At 36.3% G+C, this 19,448-nt stretch overlaps 1 protein-coding gene across 5 annotated transcripts in view; it reads left to right on the top strand.

Annotated features, from left to right (window-relative positions):
- The window catches only part of RIC8B (RIC8 guanine nucleotide exchange factor B), a 103,125-nt gene that overhangs the window by 40,686 nt on the left and 42,991 nt on the right, over positions 1-19,448 (top strand). For all 5 annotated transcript variants that reach the window (XR_003511109.1, XR_003511108.1, XM_027541889.1 and 2 more), the window contains exons 4-6: positions 7,034-7,128; positions 13,625-13,853; positions 14,594-14,689. Coding sequence is in view for 3 of the 5 variants with exons in the window: in XM_027541889.1 (XP_027397690.1) it covers positions 7,034-7,128; positions 13,625-13,853; positions 14,594-14,689 (420 nt within the window). In the remaining 2 variants the exon portion in view is untranslated. The remainder of the gene's footprint in view (positions 1-7,033; positions 7,129-13,624; positions 13,854-14,593; positions 14,690-19,448) is intronic.

The following is a 19,448-nucleotide window of genomic DNA, read 5'->3' as shown; positions in this document are numbered from 1 at the left end:
ATAATGAAAAAATACAAGGAAAAGCACACATGTTAGAGCCAGACAACCAAGTACAAACAGAGAAGTAGTACAAGTATCTGAGTATTAAAGGATGTTTGAGTGAGATAAGAGAGTGAGTATCTTTAGGAGTCAATTGGAATGTCACATTGTAACAGAAGAGCTTGATTCCATAATTATTTTAGAGACTTTGAAGGAATGTGAAGAAAGTACATGACATTATTTAATTAAAAATAAAGCTTCTCTCTTTTAACTGAATCATTTTTTCAACAAACATTTATTTTGTCCCCAACATATGCAGAGTTTTGTATTAGGTACACAATATGCATTATAAAGCATCTTTGCCCTCAGAGAACTAACAGTACAGTAGGAAAATCAGACATGTGAACAGATGGATACGTAACTGTTTTGTCATATTATTTACTGTTCTTCTCTACACTTTCTGTATGTTTGAAAGTAAAGAATTACCTCAGAATACACAGATGCTACAAATGCCATGTATTCTAGATCTTTGGAGGTCTATCTGACCTCACTGTCTTAGTCTTTTTGCTAAGCAATATACGTAGCACAGAATAAATGTTTAGTGAGTATTTGTTTTATGAAAAATAAAATGTGATGCAGTTTGTGTAATCTGCATAAACAGAAATATATAAGAGAAATAGCCCAAAATGACAAGGAGGAAAGAAAATTAAAATTTCAAAACTATTAAAAAATTTTTCTAGAAACCTAAAACATTTAATAACATTGTTTAGAGAGCAGATTCTAGCTTTTTTGAAGATACAGCACACTATTTTATAGCATTTATATTTCCCTTTGTAAGTCAATTCAAAAAAACATTTATTACTTTATGCCCAGGACCATGTTAGCTGTAAAAGATGTGAAGGTAGAATACTTAATCTTTGCCTATAAGGAGACAGAGATCTTTGAACATAATGCTAATTTAGAAGGACAGATAACTGAAAAATAGCCTGGGTAAAACATAGGGTGAAATACTACCCGGGGTATAGCTATATTTCCAGGTAAGAGTACATGTGTACGTTTGTGTGTGCATGTGTATTTATGTTTCACTTTTGTAGAATTGAAATTTAATTTTCATAGGACCAGTTTCCTAAACCTTCTTGAACTAAGTAGAACTACCCTGGGATAACATAGCCTGTTTAGGACCCACTGGTGTGAAGTATTCTCCTTTCAGACTTTTTCTCAGGCCTTGATTAGATCAGTTAAAGCTTTCAATGAAAAGGTATGAAGATATTGATACCTTTACCAAACAAAAATGAAAATATTCCACAGATTGCATAGGAGGAAAAAGCAATGGTACAGTAGTGGAACCTATAAATAGGAAGCAAAGTCTATATAAAAAGGTCCCCCCACCAAAAAAAGATTCCAAAGAGTTTCATGAGTTTCTACCTCTCTTTTAGTGTTATCTCATTTTGATTTCTGCTATCCCAACAAGCTTGCTTGCTTTTCTCTTTCTTCCTCCTCTCTTTGTCTTAGGGATTTTTTTCCCTTATCAATCTTTGGAGATAGTAGGATTACAGAGGAAAAAATATTGATGCCCTAAAGATGTCAAATCTAAGCTCTTGAAGAAGTAAACGACAGTTTATAAGTTGTTTGTATACTGTTTTGTAAAGAGCAATTATATTTAATCCTTCAAGCATCTATATGAGACAGGAGGAATATTAATCTCATTTGACAAATGAAGGACAATGAAGATCAAAGAGTTTATTTATGTGGTCACCCAGCAGAATAACCGATAGTAGGAAATCATGTCCACTCTAACCTTTGTTAAGTAAGACATCTTAAATGATAGCTCTTATTCAACAAATATTTATTGAGCCATAGACTAATAATAGAATAAAAAGTCTAGAAACAAGCGTATACATATATAGTCAACTGAGTTATGATACAGGTAACATTGAAGTGCAGTGGGAAAAGGTAGGTTTTTTAATCAATTAAAAATGAATTTAGGGACTTCCCTGGTAGTCCAGTGGTTAAGAATCTGCTTGCCAGTGCAGGGGACACAGGTTTGATCCCTGGTCTAGCAAGATTCCACATGCCACGGGGCAACTAAGCCATGGGCCACAACTCCTGATCCCACACTCTGGAGCCAACAAGCCACAACTATTCAGCCTGTGGTATGCCTAGAGGCCATGCTCGCAACAAGAGAAGCCACTGCAATGAGAAGCCCACACACCACAACTAGAGAGCAGCCCCTGCTCATTGTAACTAGCGAAAGCCTGCATGTAGCCGCAAAGATGCACCACAGCCAAAACTAAATAAATTTAAATCTCTACCTTATACCATACAGAAAAAATTAATTTGTGATGGGTAAGAGATTTTAAAATGTAAAAGGTAAAGTAATAAAAGCTTTTGGAAGAAAGCAGAAGATTATCTTCATGACTCTATTTTAAATAAATCAAACAATTCTTAAATACGAAAGATTTTTAAAACAGTACAAAATAAAGATCAAGCCATAAAGGAAAAATTGACAAATGGGCTTTCATTAAAATGAGTTCATCAAGAGAAGAAGGTAAAAAAACAAGCTACCAAATGGGAAATTATATTTGTAATACATATATGCAATAGGTACTCTACCTAGAATGCTTTAAAGAAATTCTACAGAGTGTCAATCAACCCAATGGAAAAATATGCAAAAGACTTGAACAGGCACCTCATAAAAGAGCTATACAAATGACTTACAGATATAAGAAAAAAATGTGTTCAACATTATCAGTCATTGGGAAAATGCATAATAAAACCTCTGTACATCCACTGAATGGCAAATTTAAAAGGCTGACAATACCAAGTGTTGGCACAGCTGTAGAGCACACTGATAGAAGTGTAAGCTGGTGTAAACACTTTGAAACACTGTTTTGTGGAACCTCCTAAAGTGTGTCTTATGTATATGACCCAGCGTACCAAATGACATGTAAGAAAGTGTGTACATGTTCATAGCAGCACTCTTCAGTATAGTCCACGTCCAGCAAGAGTAGGATGGATATGTGAATTATAATATACTCATATTCAGCAGTGACTTCCTAACCTAGCTATGAGGAAACATTGTTTTCCCTAGATGTCAGGATGGAACTCTTGTAATACAGTATTACACAACAATGTCAGACTGCTTGAAAAGTTTCTAAATGTTCAAGTGTACCTTCTGTACTCATGGCATTGCAGATCAGTGGCAAACAGTGCAGACCAGCACTTCAGATAACACTAATCTCAAGTGATGAAAAATCCCACAACCAGATGCAGAAGGGTCTCTATTTTATGATTCCCTTCATGTAAAATTCATGACAACAAAAATCACTCACCTATGATGTTATTTGTTAGAATTATAATTGAAGAGCTGGAAATCTATCATTTGAAGAGGTCATGAGGGCAGTTCTGAGGTTCTCAGTCCTGGCATTGCTTTGTTTTCATGCTGGTCGTATGGACGTGCTCATTTTGTGAAAGTTTATCTAGCTGTACACTTAGAATTTGAGCACTTTTTAATGTTTTATTTACATTAAAATTATTGAACATTTATTAAACATATGCCTTCTAAACTTGTGAAGGTAGTAGATGAATGGAGAAAACAATGCCTATGTAAGTATATAAACAAATGTGAAATTACAGATTATGATTCCCTGAAAGAAATCATAACAAGATACAATGAAAGAGAATAATAAAAGAAGGAATCTACTTAGACAAGGTGGTCCAAGAAGGGGCTTCTCTGAGACCTGGAGGATGAAAAGGAGTCAGCGATAACCATGGCAAAAACTCTAGGGACTTCAGTAGTTGAGTAAAGAAATAGAATTTAGTGTATTTACAGTAAAAGAGGATATGCAGACATAAGGTACAACCTGGGAATTGGTGTCACAAAGACTGGGACAGGAGGATAAGGGATGGAAAGAAGTTGGATTTTCACTTGCAGTTGCAGAAGTGAAAAGACTAGTGGAAAGACCAGCATGGAGTTTTGCAAGAGGCTTGTTGACATCAGCATGAGAAGAGAATGATGTGATATTTAAAATAAAGAAAAATCTAGTGTTAAAGGAAGTGTATTCCTAGTTAATTATCCAAACCAAAGAAAATATGATCTTTTTAAGAGTTAACTGCTGTGGTTTTTTGTTCAGTCATGTCCGACTCTTTGCAACCCCATGGACTATAGCCCACCAGGCTCCTCTGTCCATGGGGATTCTCCAGGCTAGTATACTGGAGTGGGTTGCCATGCCCTCCTCCAGGGTATCTTCCCAACTTAGGGATCAAACTCAGGTCTCCCACATTGCAGGCGGATTCTTTATCATCTGAGCCACCAGGGAAGCCCAAGAGTTAAGTAATAGACGAATTTCATGTGCATTTCAGTGTGCTTCATGTAATGTGATGTATGTAAAAGTAATTTGCATATTAGAGAATTTTGATTCAGGCATTTGAAGATGGATGGCAAGTAGAACAGCATTCATTCCAAACCCTTAGCATCTCTAGCATTCCACTGGTCTCCCCTCCCCAACACACAGTAATTTCCTTATCACTCATTTCAGCTCTATCCCTTTTGATTTCTTCCTGCCTCATCCTTCCCCCTCACCCTCAAATGTTTCATTGAAAGTACTAAGCATTTTCATGTATGTCAGCTTCTTTAATCCTTTTGTAACCCCAGCAGTCTCATGTTTGTGGAGCTGTATAGAGGAAACTGGCTCAGAGAAGCTATATGACTTGCCTAAAGTCACAACCTATACTCTTGACTCTAAGTGCAATGCTTTTTCTATCATGCCATTGAGACCTTCATCTTTTCCAAATTAGCACGTGATAGTGTTGTTTCAAAATATTGAAATATGAAATATTTGAAATATTGAGATATTCAAAATATTACATTATGAGTAATGAAATTGTGCTGTTGTTTGTTAGATTTTATAAAAGACATCTTTCTAGAAGCGCTAAGTTATATATAGGAATATAAGATGTTGTCGTTCAGTCATTAAGTCATGTCCAACTCTTCACAACCCCATGGACTGCAGCACGCCAGGCTTCCCGATCCCTCACCATCTCCCAGAGTTTGCCCAAGTTCATGTCCATTGAATCAGTGATGCCATCCCAACTGTCTCATCCTCTGTCACCCTCTTCTCCTTCTGCCTTCAATCATTCCCAGCAACAGGGTCTTTTCCATTAAGTCGGCTCTTCACATCAGGTGGCCAAAGTACTGGAGCTTCAACTTCAGCATCAGTCCATATATGTATAATATGTGACCATATTTCACTTTACATAGACTTGGAATCAATTATATATATATATGTATATACACATATATATATACAAACAAAACTTTAAAGCTTTTAATAGCTTTTGAAGTAATTAGAAACTTCCTAAAATGTAACATATCCAGGATCTGATTATAATAGATAATTATCACTAATTTCATATGTCTTCTTAATTACTAAAAATCTGGAATAAAAAAGGTACAACCTTGATGCAGATGGTTAAAAAATTGTAGTGGCCCAAGATCTCACTAAAAATAAAGAGGTAAACCAAATGATTGCACCCCACTCCAGTACTCTTGCCTGGAAAATCCCATGGACGAAGGAGCCTGGTAGGCTGCAGTCCATGGGGTTGCTAAGAGTCGGACAAGACTCAGCGACTTCACTTTCACTTTTCACTTTCCTGAATTGGAGAAGGAAATGGCAACCCACTCCAGTGTTCTTGCCTGGAGAATCCCAGGGACGGGGGAGCCTCGTGGGCTGCCATCTATGGGGTCGCACAGAGTTGGACATGACTGAAGCGACTTAGCAGCAGCAGCAGCCGCAAACCAAATGATTATTCAGAGCTTAGCTTATTTCCTATTATTTGCCTTCCCTCTGACAAGTGAAAGTTGCTCAGTCGTGTCCGACTCTTTGCAACCCCATGGACTAGACAGTCCATGGAATTCTCAGAATACTGGAGTGGGTAGCCGTTGCATTCTTCAGGGGATCTTCCCAAGCCAGGGATTGAACCCAGGTCTCCTGCATTGCGGGCAGATTCTTTACCAGCTGAGCCACAAGGGAAGCCCACGAATACTGGAGTGGGTAGCCTATTCCTTCTCTAGCGGATCTTCCTCACCCAGGAATCAAACCAAGGTCTCCTGCATTTCAGGCAGATTGTTTACCAACTGAGCTATCTGACTGTCTACATGTCTTTAATACCACTGAAAGTGAAAGTGAAGTCGCTCAGTTGTGTCCGACTCTTTGCGACCCCATGGACAGTAGACTACCAGGCTCCTTCATCCATGGGATTTTCCAGGCAAGAGTACTGGAGTGGGTTGCCATTTCCTTCGCCAGGAGATCTTCCCAACCCAGGGATTGAACCCGGGTCTCCTGCATTGTAGGCAGACACTTTACCATCTCAGCCACCAAATACCACGATGAGTAAACATTAGGAAAATAGGAGATTAAACTCAGATTACTTGTTTTTCATCACTTGCTTGTCACTTTGGAGAGCCTAGGAGCAAGATTGGGAGGAACTAGGAGATTAAGAAGATTCATTAAAATCAAGTAGATTAGTAGATTTTAATCCATCATCTTTGAAACTTAAGAGATAAGATATTTTTACTGAGAACACACAACCTGCTTCTGAAATATCTGATAGTATTATATGTGTTTGAATTTTATACTGACTTGTAAACTGGAACAGTATACTATCCAACAAAAGAATCTAGACTTTCTGGAAATGGAAAAGATCCCTAGTTGCACTGAATCTTGTCATCAGATAAAACAGAGTAGGTAATATATGGATCTGATCATGTTTCTCTTTGACTGACATGTCATAAGGGAGAGGCCAGATCCAACAACTTCTGGTTTCAGCCATTTCTGGCAGTAGCTGTAGCTGTTCATATGAGATGACTGTTCACTTAGTGTTACCTTGGAAATTGTTCCTGGAATATCCTGTTGTCTATTATGTACGCATGAGAATAAGTGTTTTGGGGGTCTGATATGCCATAGGATGACTCCCAGGAATGTAGTAATGTACCAGACTCTTTGTTAAGGCATTTTTTTCAATCTCCAATTTTCTTCTGTTTTATTTGCCATAGAGTGAGTCTCATCAGTTTCGTGTCATGGCAGCTGTCCTTCGCCATTGTTTACTAATCGTAGGTCCAACTGAAGACAAAACAGAAGAGCTACACAGGTAGGTAGCCTCTGTTGATATCGCAGTGAAAGACATAATCAGTTCTTATTGTTTTTATGCATCTGATTTTAATTGTTATAAACACAAGAAAGTGGAAATATTATAGTAAATCAGGTAGCCAGTTGGTTGAAAATCATTACTATGCCCTGATAAGAAATTCTCATTCTGTTTCCTTTGACTTTGTTATATTGAGCCCCTCAGCAAGAGAAGAGAATTTGGCATTTGTTGCATTCAACAATAAAACCCAGAACAACAATAATAATAACTCACAGTTATTGAATACTGTGTGTAGCATTATGTTGAGTGCTTTATAACTACTAACCTCTTTTAATCATGAGGTAGGTACTATTTTTCCCTTTCAATATGTGATGAAACTGAGTCATAGAAAAATCAAGCAGTTTCTCTGAGATTGCATATAAGTGAAAGAGCTTGGGGTTGAATCCTGGTTTTAATTACTACACTTAAACTAATATTCTATTTTCATTGTAAGAGGGTTTATCAAAAAGTATATCTTAAGAAATGTTAATTAAATTTTAGAAACTTATTATAAGAATTGGGTCACAGTCTCAAGTATCAGTATATAAAAAAATAGTTCAAGTTTTGTGACTTGCCTACTAGAGCTATTATGTACTGCTGTTAAAAGTTATCATTCTCTGAGAACAACTGAAGAAGTATTAATGCATTTTTCTAGTTCTCTTACTTTCTATTTTATGTCAGATTAGTAGTAACAACACCTCTGACTTTAACATGAGATTGTCTATGGTGCTTTATTCTGTAAGAACACAAATGGCATTTTAAACAATTCAAATAAATTCAAATTTGTAAACTTTGGCATTAAATCTTTAAAAACAATTGAAAATTGGGTTCTTCTAATAGTAGAAATTACCTTTAGAAATTATCCAAAACATACATTATATTTACAGTATATACAGTACATATAGTATATCCAAAATATAGCTTAAGTAAAACTGTATAGAAATACAACCAGAGTGTAAAATAAAACATACCCTTGTTATTTTTCAGTCATATCCATATTATTTTAGTTATGATTGGCAGTTTATCATTTGATATTGTACTCAAGTTTGTTGGTAGGTTACCTTATGTACTCTGCCCTGCAAGCCTTCAAACAATTGTTTTCTTCACAATTAAAAAGTATACTTTTTTTCTGCAGCTGCAGATCAAAAGTTCCTTTAACTATCTAGAACTGTGTCCTTAGAAATAATCAGATTAACTGCAGTAGCTCAAATCCTTTAAAAAAGATTTTATTAAACATTTTTGTCTCACTAATTTTTTCGTAACAAGAAACACTGGAAACCTAGATATTAAAGCTAAAAGAAAATGGGTTTATAAGCCCAGGTATACATTTATTTATTTTAGAAATCTGATATCACAAATTAAATGACATTCATACAAGGATATGAGAAGAAAATGTTTTGATGGCAGTTGTTACACTAGTCACAAAAACATTACTAAGGATTTCTCTGAAGGGTGAATTTAATATTTTAAAACAGTACACCAGTATTCATCAAAAGAGAGCAAAACTGTGTAGAGGTTTTTTTTAAAAAAGAAAAGATTTTTTTTAAGTAATCTGAGATCTTTATTTTACTTTCTGATGATATTTGCTTTAAATACTTATTTTTCTTAAATTAAAAAAATATTTTTCTTTAAATTTATTTTTATCTTATAAGTTGCTCTGATAAATTATGTGTTAGCTCTACTGTAAATAAGAAGGAATTTCCCTAGAGCCACAGACAGATTTATATGTATTTCTAAAAGGCTTTCCTGGGAGATTGAGGTTGCTGCTGACATGACAGTTTATCTGGACTGGCCTTGCATGTCCCTTTAATCAGAATTAAAGTGATTAGTATCATTAGAGCAGTAGTGACTCTAAGCTAATCTATTTAAATTCAGAAAAACTGTACCAGCCTCAAAGGGTTATTTTAAGAACCTTATTAGAATTGTAATATCTACTAAATTCTGCCCAGTTGTAGTGGCTCTGAAAACTGTGTGTGTGTGGTTAAAAGCATCATTTTAAAGATAATCAGAATGTTTCATATTTCAACATCTCGTTCCATTTTTTACCTTTATTTTGTAAATTTGTTTTTGCTTTTTTTTTTTAGAGGAAAAATGTAATGAAATAAGTAAACCTAGTGTGGTGGATGGTTATGCATTGTCATCAAACTCAAAGGATTGTAACAGTGATTAAATGAGAGAAATTAGTAAAGCCATCCATCCCTGGTATGGAGTAAGTTCCCAGAAAATAGGGGAGAAGCTGCTCCTGCCAGCACCACAACCCTACTGCCACTGCTGCTTCTGTTATTGTTATTATAATGAGCATATTGGCTTTGAGATCCAATATTTCGTTCCAAATCTCTTCTTTAAAGTTTCTTCAATTTTGATATTTTGTTTAGAAAGCTGTTTCTTTGTATATATTGTGATTGTGTAGTGAAATCTCTTTTCTGTTAATCTAAGACTTTATCAAGCCAGATGCTTGGCAGGCATGTCAGGAGCCTGCTAAGGTGCTCTAGGAGACAAATGAGTAAAAATATGGCTTAGCAGCAGCTTTTTCTGATACGTTGTCTCTGTAAGACAGTGCCTTTCTTTTTTCCCCTAGAGAAATCAGGAGGACATGGACATAGAGATAAAATGAGTTAGCTGACAAAGACAACTGACCTTGACATCAACTTTATTACCACTAATCAGAATTTTATATAGTTTCTAAAATCTATATGTTCTATTTCATTTCCTTTTGTCTATATTTATGGTAAAAAGTAAATTGTTGGTATGATCCACCTTTGTGGCTCCATTAAAGGACATCCTAATTCTGTCTGTCTCTGCTATCTGCCTGAGAGTATTTTCAGCCCTCTTGTCCATAATCAGTAAGCTTATGCTAAACACTTAGCCAAAAAAAAAAAAGAAGAGTTGCTTGTGGATGTGGTTGTGGTTTTGTTTTATTTTGGAGAGAAGGGGGAAGATGGGGATGGCCTGTATGCTAGAGAAGAAAGGAGAGAGAAGGACCAGATCTGATTTAATTTCCTTCAGCTTCTCAGCCTAATTCTTTCATTGGCGTCAACAAAGATTTCTTTTTTTTTTTATATCCAAAAGTGCCAGTGTGTATTTAAAAAATACTTGCTTCCTTGCTTTTTTTTGTTGTTCTTTGTTTAGACCAGTTCATTTTATCTCACATATTGAAGGGGACAGTTTAACACCTAATGACACCTCATTACAGTGCTAAGCATGTCTTTTCCTTAGCTTTACTGAGTCATAATTGACATATAACATTATATACATTTAAGGGGTACAGTGTGTTGATTTGATACACATTACAAATACAAAATGTTAAAAAATAAGCATAATGTCTCACACATGACAGACTTTGATAAATGTTTGTAAATTGGAACATTTTATTTTGGTTTATATTTATAAACTGCGTACTATGTGTTAGACACTATGTTGAGCTCTAGAGGCAACAAAGATAAAGAGAGTATGATCTTTGTTCTCCAAGGCTCACCAACTAAGTTGATGAGTTGTAGTTTTGAATAGGGTAATCTGGGCAGACCTCACCTAGATGGTATCATTTCAGCTAAGACTTAAAGGAAGTGAGGGAATGAGTGAGCCCTTTGACTGTGTGGGGATAGGGCGGTCCAGGAAATAGCGCAGAAGCAAAGGCCCTAGGGCAGGAGCAGTGGCAGGTGTGAAGAACTGCCAAGAAGTTTGTGTGGCTAAACCACCATACACATGTCCCTTTACCCTCTTGAATTTTACTCTCAGAGCATTTATCACCTTCTACTCAATTAGCTTTTTTGTTTTGACTGATCTCTATATGCTAGAAAATAAGCTCCAGAAGGGGAGGGATTTACCTCTGTTTTCTTCATAGTACCTGTCTAAAAATGCCTGGCATAAGTAATTAATAATTACTGAACTGAGTTAGATTAAGGTAAACTTAGGTATTTACCTCTGAGTTATATTAGGGTAAACTTAGGTATTTACCTCTGAAAATCTTTTGGAAATCTTGAGATTCATATAAGATTTTCCAGCCGTGAAAAAAGGTATGTGAGCTCCCAATATACAGAAGATACATTTGACCAGGAAAGTTTGCTAACAGCTGTAGGTCTGCTTATACTGTTATCATGCTCCTCAGTGTCATCTGGTATTAAATTATGTTTAGCCCAGCGATTGATACAGGACTGAATTTCAGATTGCCTTCCTTCTCCCACAACTAACAAGACTTTAATCAGAGCATTAAGGAGCTCTAAATAGGCCCTGCTTTTGAATCTGCATATCAGGAGGGGGCTGGGAGCTTGAGTGGGAGGATGTCATGTCCCAGTGATTAATGATCTCTAGGAGGCTGAAAAGGGGAGAGTAATATACACAGTATTTCTACCCCCTGGAGTAGGAATGCAAACACCATTGTGCAGATTTGTGCATAGTCACTGACTTCCTGGTAGCTGGAGAATTTCATACACTCTTCTACCACAAATAAAACTGTCAGAGAAGTGACAGAACTCAAAAAGCTGGCTTTCCTTACTTAAAAAGAATAGCTCGAACACAGTGAGCCAGAAAATTAATTTTGTAGTTGTTTGGTAACCCAGTTGTTCAATAAAAAACGAGAAAATGGAACCTTATCTTGAAAAGTCTAAAACCTCTAAATATTTGTTAACTCAAACTCTACATTTGATTTTTTAAATTTACCAAATTCCTAGAAACTGCTGATTTTAGATGAATTTAAAGGGAAGCAGTCCTTCATAATGTAATGCATCACCTTAAACTTTTCCCTGTGGTCTCTGTGTTAGATTCCAGCCTATTGCCCTCTGTGTTGAAAAAATACCGGTAACATTTCAAAATGGATTTTACAGTTTTAGAAATTAATTAAGAAGAGTTCTATTTTTTTTCTTTTACCGCCAGTAAATCTATGATATCTAATAATAGTTCCCAAATCCTTAAGTTAGGAGCACAATATTTTTATCTATAGATAATAATCTACAGATAATTGCAAAACATTTTAAAAGGGAAGTTTGAGGGAAAACTATGGTATTTCAGCCAATTGTGATTTTTTACAAATAACCAAAAAGGGACTTTGTTTAATGGTAGTAGCAGTGATAGCAGCAGCAGCAGCTGTAGTAGGTTCTTTATAGGTAGAACCAAATAACTTGTATTTTACCAGGAACCATTCATTCAGAGGACTTGTTAAATTATTTTCCTTCTTGGTTCTGATTTTTTTGATGCCCTTTAACCACTTACTACTTTTTAAACTTGGAGTTCTTATAAAATTTTTTTCCCGTAATATAAAAAGAAAGAAAAGAAATACTCATTCTTAGGGAAATGCAGCCACACTTCAGGGTAGAGGAGAGAAAATATTTTGTATTTTATTTCTGTTTCGTTGTTATTTGTTATTTTTGAGGGTGTCACTATAATCTAAATTAAAAGAAACTACTATGGCCTAAATTAAGACCGCATCAGTTAGATTAAGCCCTGAATTTGGTTTCCAAGTGGTTAGACTTTTAAATTGCATTTGCAAGAGTTTATTTTTAGTCAGGATGTGGTTATTTTTAGATCTGCTTCTCTGTCACTAGGAAATGTAATGCCTGTCTCTCCATTGTTGTTTATCCGGAAGTTCTGAGGCACAGGCTTTTAAGATCCAGTTAGCACAGAACAACACCTCTCCTTTTAAGTGAAAAAATATGAAATAATACATGAAGGAAAATATATTAAATAAGAGCATGTCTGATTTTTAAATTCTTAATGTCATTTTAACCTCTTACACACTGAGAAGCAGAAAATTTTTAGGGAATACCAAAAAATACAAGGTTTGGGTTCCCCCTACTGGTGTACATACTAGGCTTGTGATTTCATTAATACATAGCAAGAAAGGCCTAGGGGGATGAAGATTTGAAATAGCTATATTGGCCTCTTAAAGAAATCCGGGCATGAGAGAGGGAGAAAAAACACCGTTTACCATTTTCTGGAAGTGTCTTATGAAAAAGGGGATGATCTAAAAATTGTATTTCTACGTCTAGAAAGGACAAAACTTAATCCTGCAATATTTGGTTTTTAATGCTGTTGCCTCCGTGATAAGCTGCTTATATACAGTGCTTCTCAAATGCTTTATGTTGTAATCTAAGGAATAATAAAACACCAGTGGATCCACAAAAGGATTTAAAACCCCAAGGAAAAACTGCAAGACTAGTATTGTATCATAATAAAATTAAAGAGCTAGTGTTAAAGCTCACTAATTCCTATTTTAGCATTTCAGAAAGTGACATGACATCATGTGATTGTGTATGTCCATTTAACATCTGTTCTTTCTAATTTGCCGTATGTGTATTTGAAACAATTCTTTTTATTTTCTGTCTCTTAGTCAGTAAATGCCAAATAATATTAAAGGCTCATTTTGAAAAAGAAGAATTTTAATTGACTCCTAAAAGTCTTACTATGTTTGCATTTTAAAGGACTATTCAATCAAATTAAAATATTGTCTTTTTAAATTGCTTTTCAGCAATGCAGTCAACCTTTTAAGCAATGTTCCGGTCTCTTGTTTGGATGTTCTCATTTGTCCATTAACCCATGAAGAAACAGCCCAAGAAGCAACAACTTTAGATGAACTGCCCAGTGATAAAACAGCTGAGAAAGAAACAGTTTTGAAAAGCAATACCATGGTATACAATGGTATGAATATGGAAGCCATTCATGTCTTACTCAATTTTATGGAGAAGAGAATAGACAAGGTAATTCTGATAAAATGGAGAAGATGCTTCTAAAGAATGTAATTGTACACATATACAAACATCACAGGATATGATTTTTGAATCTAAATTTTTTATAGCTGATATCTTGAATAATTATTTATACTCTGGAAAGCTTTTTATTTACCATAAATGACAAATTGCTGAAACCAAGTGAATTTATTTGTTTAAAGCTGAAAATTGTGTTGATGTGACACCAAAATTGTGACTAGTGCCTGAAAACAAAGGAAAAAGTAATTTTCTAGTGTAGGTATTTTATAAGTTCTAGAAGTAAAAATTATCCCCCCCCCCCAAAAAAAATTGATGATAAATATTTTCCATAACAGCCAAAAGACATCTTTAAAGGAAAATTGCCACTGTAAGCTGCTTATTTTCTCCTTTCTGATCACTGTCTTTGTCAGGTAACTATATTAAAAGGCAGGAAGTTAGTTTGGGTCGGTCATGAAAACCTTTGCTGCCTTTAAGCCCATTGTCTGAGCCAGTGAGAATCCTATAAAATGTAGGAAAAATCAAGAAGGATACAAATGAGCATTAGTAAGCATGAAGATAACTCATGAAATAGAAATATTTTTAAGAAAATAATTTTTTAAATAGTTTTTACAGCTTTGGTAACATAAAATATCTCCCCCTTAAAAAGAGGAGTATTAATATACTCAGTTATATGAAGAAAAGTAACACTGATAGAAACTAATCTAATGCAGCATGTATGGTTTTCTTTGTAGGGAAGCAGCTATAGAGAGGGTCTCACTCCAGTTCTCAGCTTGTTAACAGAATGTTCCCGAGCCCATCGAAACATCAGAAAATTTCTCAAAGATCAGGTAACTGTTTAATGCATATTTCATCTCAAAGTTAATCTTCTTACATGTGTTTTTTAACATAAAATCAATGAGTCGAATTTTTTCACGGTGATTTCTTTTCAGAATGTCAGAAACTCAAAAAAGTTAGTGTTAATCTTTGAAATCTTCCTAATCCAGAAATAAGTGACCCTGTGTATTTTTTAAGTCATTCATTCATTTACTCAACAAATGATTATTGAGATTTGTGTGCTGTGTTCTAAGCCTTGAAATACAAATGAAGTCTTTGCCTTGTGGAGTTTCCCTTATAGTAGGGAGATTAAAAAGTAAACAAGTACCTTGATACAATGGCAAGTAGTGATAAGTGTTCTGAAGAAAGATACAGAGGAAGGGAAAACTTAAGGGAATAAGGAAGAGTCTGTCTGAGAAAATTTGAGCAGAAACTTGGATAAGTATGAAAAGGATCTTTGAAAATATCTGGAAGAGGATATTCTCTGAGAATAGTTCTGGGAATATTCTGGAAGAGGAATGTACCAGAGAGAATGAGTTCAGAGTCTCTGGATGAGAAGATATTTTGGTATGCTTAAGAAAAAGCAGAAAAGCTAGACAATGTCATGCCAGAGGGAGAGTACTGGATAAAGTACAAAAGGTAAGCAAGAATCAAACAACGTAAGGTTGTGTAGGACTTTCAGCTTTCTTCTAAGTGACGTGGGAAAGCATTGGGCAGATTTGAGAAGGGAAGTGGTGTGACCTCATTCATATTTAAAGATATTCTGGCTACTAGATAGGCCAGAGGAGTGTGAGTAGATGTGAGGAGACCATCTCAAAAGAGAACTGATGCCGAAGGTTATGATGGTCATAGTTAGAGTTCATGGTAAGAAATGATCTTCCTATCTCCGCATCTACCGTCTGTCTGCATCTGTCTGTACCACCATATCCCTTGTCTCCCCTCTGTCACAGGGGATGAACTGTCCCTGCTTCCTTCTGTGGCCAGCCTCTGTGCTCATATCCTGGAACCCTTTCCCTCTCACCTCAAGAACTTTGCTCCTACATTTATTCTCTTTTTTCTCACCTTTTTTTTTTTTTTAATGTATTGGATCATTTTTATCTGCACCCAAACACATCTCCCATCTTAAAGGCAGAAAAACCTTCCCTTAATCCCACTTCTCAAGCTGCCTCCCCATTTCTCTGCTCTTCTTCATGCAGTGTTCCTCAGGAGAGTTTTCTGTGCTCACCTTCTCTCTGCTTTTCGCTCATTTTGATTCTCTTGTGAACCCACTGAAATTAGGTTTTCATGCTTTCCACTCTACTACAGAGGTGTTTATCAAAAGTCATCAACCCAATATTGCCAGATCTAATAGTTCTCAAATCTTTTTTTTTATTCCCCAATACCATTTTGATATAATTAAGTATTCTCTCCTTTTTGAAGTAATTTCTTCACTTGGTTTCTTGGACACACAGGGAACCTCTTCTTTGCAGTGTTCTGAGTTCCCCAAGACAGTGTTATCTTTGTCTCTATGTCTGCTCTCTTGCTGATCTCATTTAACAATCTTGGTTTGGAAAATCTTCTATTCACCAATGGCTCCCAAATTTCTATCTCTAGCCTTGATTGTCTCCTAGGCTCTCCAGACTTATATAATGTATGCCTACCCATCTCCTCCCCTTAGATGGGTAGTAGGTATTTTAAGTTTAACATATCCCAAACTAATCTCTTGACTTGCTGTCTTCTGCCCCTCTATCTTCTCCTTCTTTCCTCATTCAATACATGGCACCACCCTCCACCCCATTGTTTATTGTCATGTAGAATTTCTCTTAATAAATGAACTAGGTTCATTTTTCTCTGTATGTTTATGGTCAAGATTTAATAAGCACTTTGCTCTGTGTAGAGCATATTAATAGATATTGCTGATAAGGAGATTAGAAAGTAGGGACTCGTATCTTTGAAGAATTTATAGTCCATTAGAGGACTAGGTACCATCAAACATGAATAATCATTTAAGCAAAATAAATTAGATAATTGAATTAAGGTCATTTCCAAGTTTGATTATTTTAAGACATCTATTCTGACTAGAAAGACTTAGTGAAGAATAATACTTGAAAATACTTTGTGTCCTATATTTTAGCTTTTCACATAGGAGATCCACATTCCACTAAACTGTTTACATTTTGCTATCTCTAAGCAGGATACCCCAAATATATCCTGTTTGTTAAATAGATTCTTTATATGAAGGCCTTAGTCTATACATTATGTAGGTACAAAAGACTGTGAGACCCACTCCTTGTCCTCAAAGAAATACTGCAGTACAAAGGAGACATAACAAGTAAAAAGTTGACTAAAGAAGGATAAATGGCACAATACAAAAATCAACTTTCCTTCTGAGGAAGATGCACTCTAGACTATGATGATCAAGAAGGGCAGAACCTCAAGTAATAGATGATTAGTTTTGGTAACAGTATGAATGGAACCATGGCTAATTAGTTATTGTGCCCAGTGGTTAATACCTGCTTAAATCTACCTTGTGCATACCCAAAGTAAATTGGTCTTGAATATTCAGTATTTGGACAGGTAGAAAGAGAACAGATGGTAGAAATTACTGATTCAGGTTGGATTAGTCTGGAGAGGCATTTAGCAGAGATGAAGATTCCATGGGTTTGAAAAAAGAACTGGACAAGATTTCTCAAAAGAAAAAATTTAATGAAAGGTAGTATTTGGGGGATAATAGAAATTTTGGAGAAAAATGATCCATTGGAGAAGGAAATGGTGACCCACTCCAGTATTCTTGCCTGGAGAATCCCATGGACAGAGGAGCCTAGCACGCTACAGTCCATGCAGTCACAAGAGTCAGACACGACTTAGCAGCTAAACCACCACCACCACCAGAAGTGATCCAGACTTAGACAGTTTGTCTGGGCATAATATATAACAAAATTTCACTTCAAAAACTTGTTTTAAGGAACTGAAAACATAGCTAATAAAATTTTTGTGTGATAACCATTATTAATAGATACTGTGCTCTGGAACTGTAGGTACATACTACATGAAATCACTTGTTTCATGTCTCATTTCTCTAGAAATGGGAGATAAACTCAGTAGGGTTAGCTGAATCAAATAATAAGAATTTATTGTGTAATTATTTTATGCTTACAGGGCACAAATAGCAATCTGCTCTGTCCTGCCAGAGATATTGAAATATGGATTCTATAAACATTTGGGTAAATTATTCAGTTTTCTGAGATTTCGTTTGTTTGTTTGTTTTTTACACCTCCTGGTACATGGTAGGCACTCAGTATAGAAAGAGATAAGGAAGGAAGGAAGGAAATCAGCTGAATGAATTAAATAAAAATAATATGCACATAAAGAGTCTGGTATAGTAAATTATAACTTGACTTTGTGTCTATCTTCATTTCCTAGCATAGTGCCTCGCCTGTAGAAGGCATTTATAAAAGCTACTTGAATTAATTCATTCTTCCTTCAAATACGAAATATTTATTGAAACCTGTTATGTGCCACGCACTGAGAGTGGTAAACAAAACAGAAAGATATTCCTGCCCCCAGACTCTTATGGAAGAAGGTAGACAGTTAAGAAATGTATGCTGTGTCAGGTGGTGATAAGTGCTGTGAGGAGGACTAAACCAGGAGCAGGGGATGAGAAAAGATAATGCTGAAGGTGAATTCCTTATGGTGACCAAGGATTGTCTTCCTGTAAATGATATTTGAACAGAGACCTGAAGAAAGTAAGGGAATGAGCCAAGCCAGTTTCTAGAAAAAGGGTTTCTGGGCAGAGAGAGCAGCAAATGCAAAGACCATGAGGCAAGAAAGTGCTCAGTTTAAGGAGTTCCATCTGTGAAAGTATAGCAATGTGAGCAAGAAGTTGTCAGAAAAGTAGCAGGAGGACACATGATGTGAAACCCAAGGAATCTGGAAGGATCTCGACCTTTATTATGATGAGATGAGAGGCCATGGGAACTGAAGGACTTTAAGAAGAGGAATGACAGGATCTGACTTTGAAAGGATCGTCCTAACTGCTCTGTAGAGAATAGATCATAGAAGGACCAGAATGGAAGCAGGGATGACTTAGGAGACTGTGGGGACAGTTCAGGTGAAAAATATTGGTACCTTGAATTTAGTAATACTAGAGGAGGTAGTGAGAAGTGGTCGGGTTGTGGATATAAAGCAAAGGTAGAGCCAAAATAATTTGCCGATGGACTGGATGTGGGATGCGGAAGAGAGGAATTAAGGCTGTTTGCAGTAAACAGTGGGAGCAGGCAATGGCACCCCACTCCAGTACTATTGCCCGGAAAATCCCGTGGATGGAGGAGCCTGGTGGGCTGCAGTCCATGGGGTCGCTAAGAGTCAAACACGACTGAGTGACTTCACTTTCACTTTCCACTTTCATGCATTGGAGAAAGAAATGGCAACCCACTCCAGTGTTCTTGCCTGGAGAATCCCAGGGACGGGGGAGCCTGGTGGGCTGCAGTCCATGCGGTCGCACAGAGTTGGACACGACTGAAGTGACTTAGCAGCAGCAGCAGCAGTAAACAGCTGAAAGAGTGCTGAGTTGCTTCAGTCATGTCCAAATCTTTACGACCCTGTGGACTGCAGCCTGCCAGGCTTCTCTGTCCATGGGATTCTCCAGGCAAGAATACTGGAGTCGGTTGCTATGCACTTCTCCAGGGAATCTTCCCGACCCAGGGACTGAACCTGATTCTCTTATGTCTCCTGCATTGGCAGGTGGTTCTTTACCAGCAGCACCACCTGGGAAGCCCAGGTTGGAAGAATAGA

Source organism: Bos indicus x Bos taurus, chromosome 5 (assembly GCF_003369695.1).
Source record: "Bos indicus x Bos taurus breed Angus x Brahman F1 hybrid chromosome 5, Bos_hybrid_MaternalHap_v2.0, whole genome shotgun sequence".
Lineage (NCBI taxonomy): Eukaryota > Metazoa > Chordata > Mammalia > Artiodactyla > Bovidae > Bos > Bos indicus x Bos taurus.
This window is presented reverse-complemented; position numbering and strand designations above follow the sequence as displayed.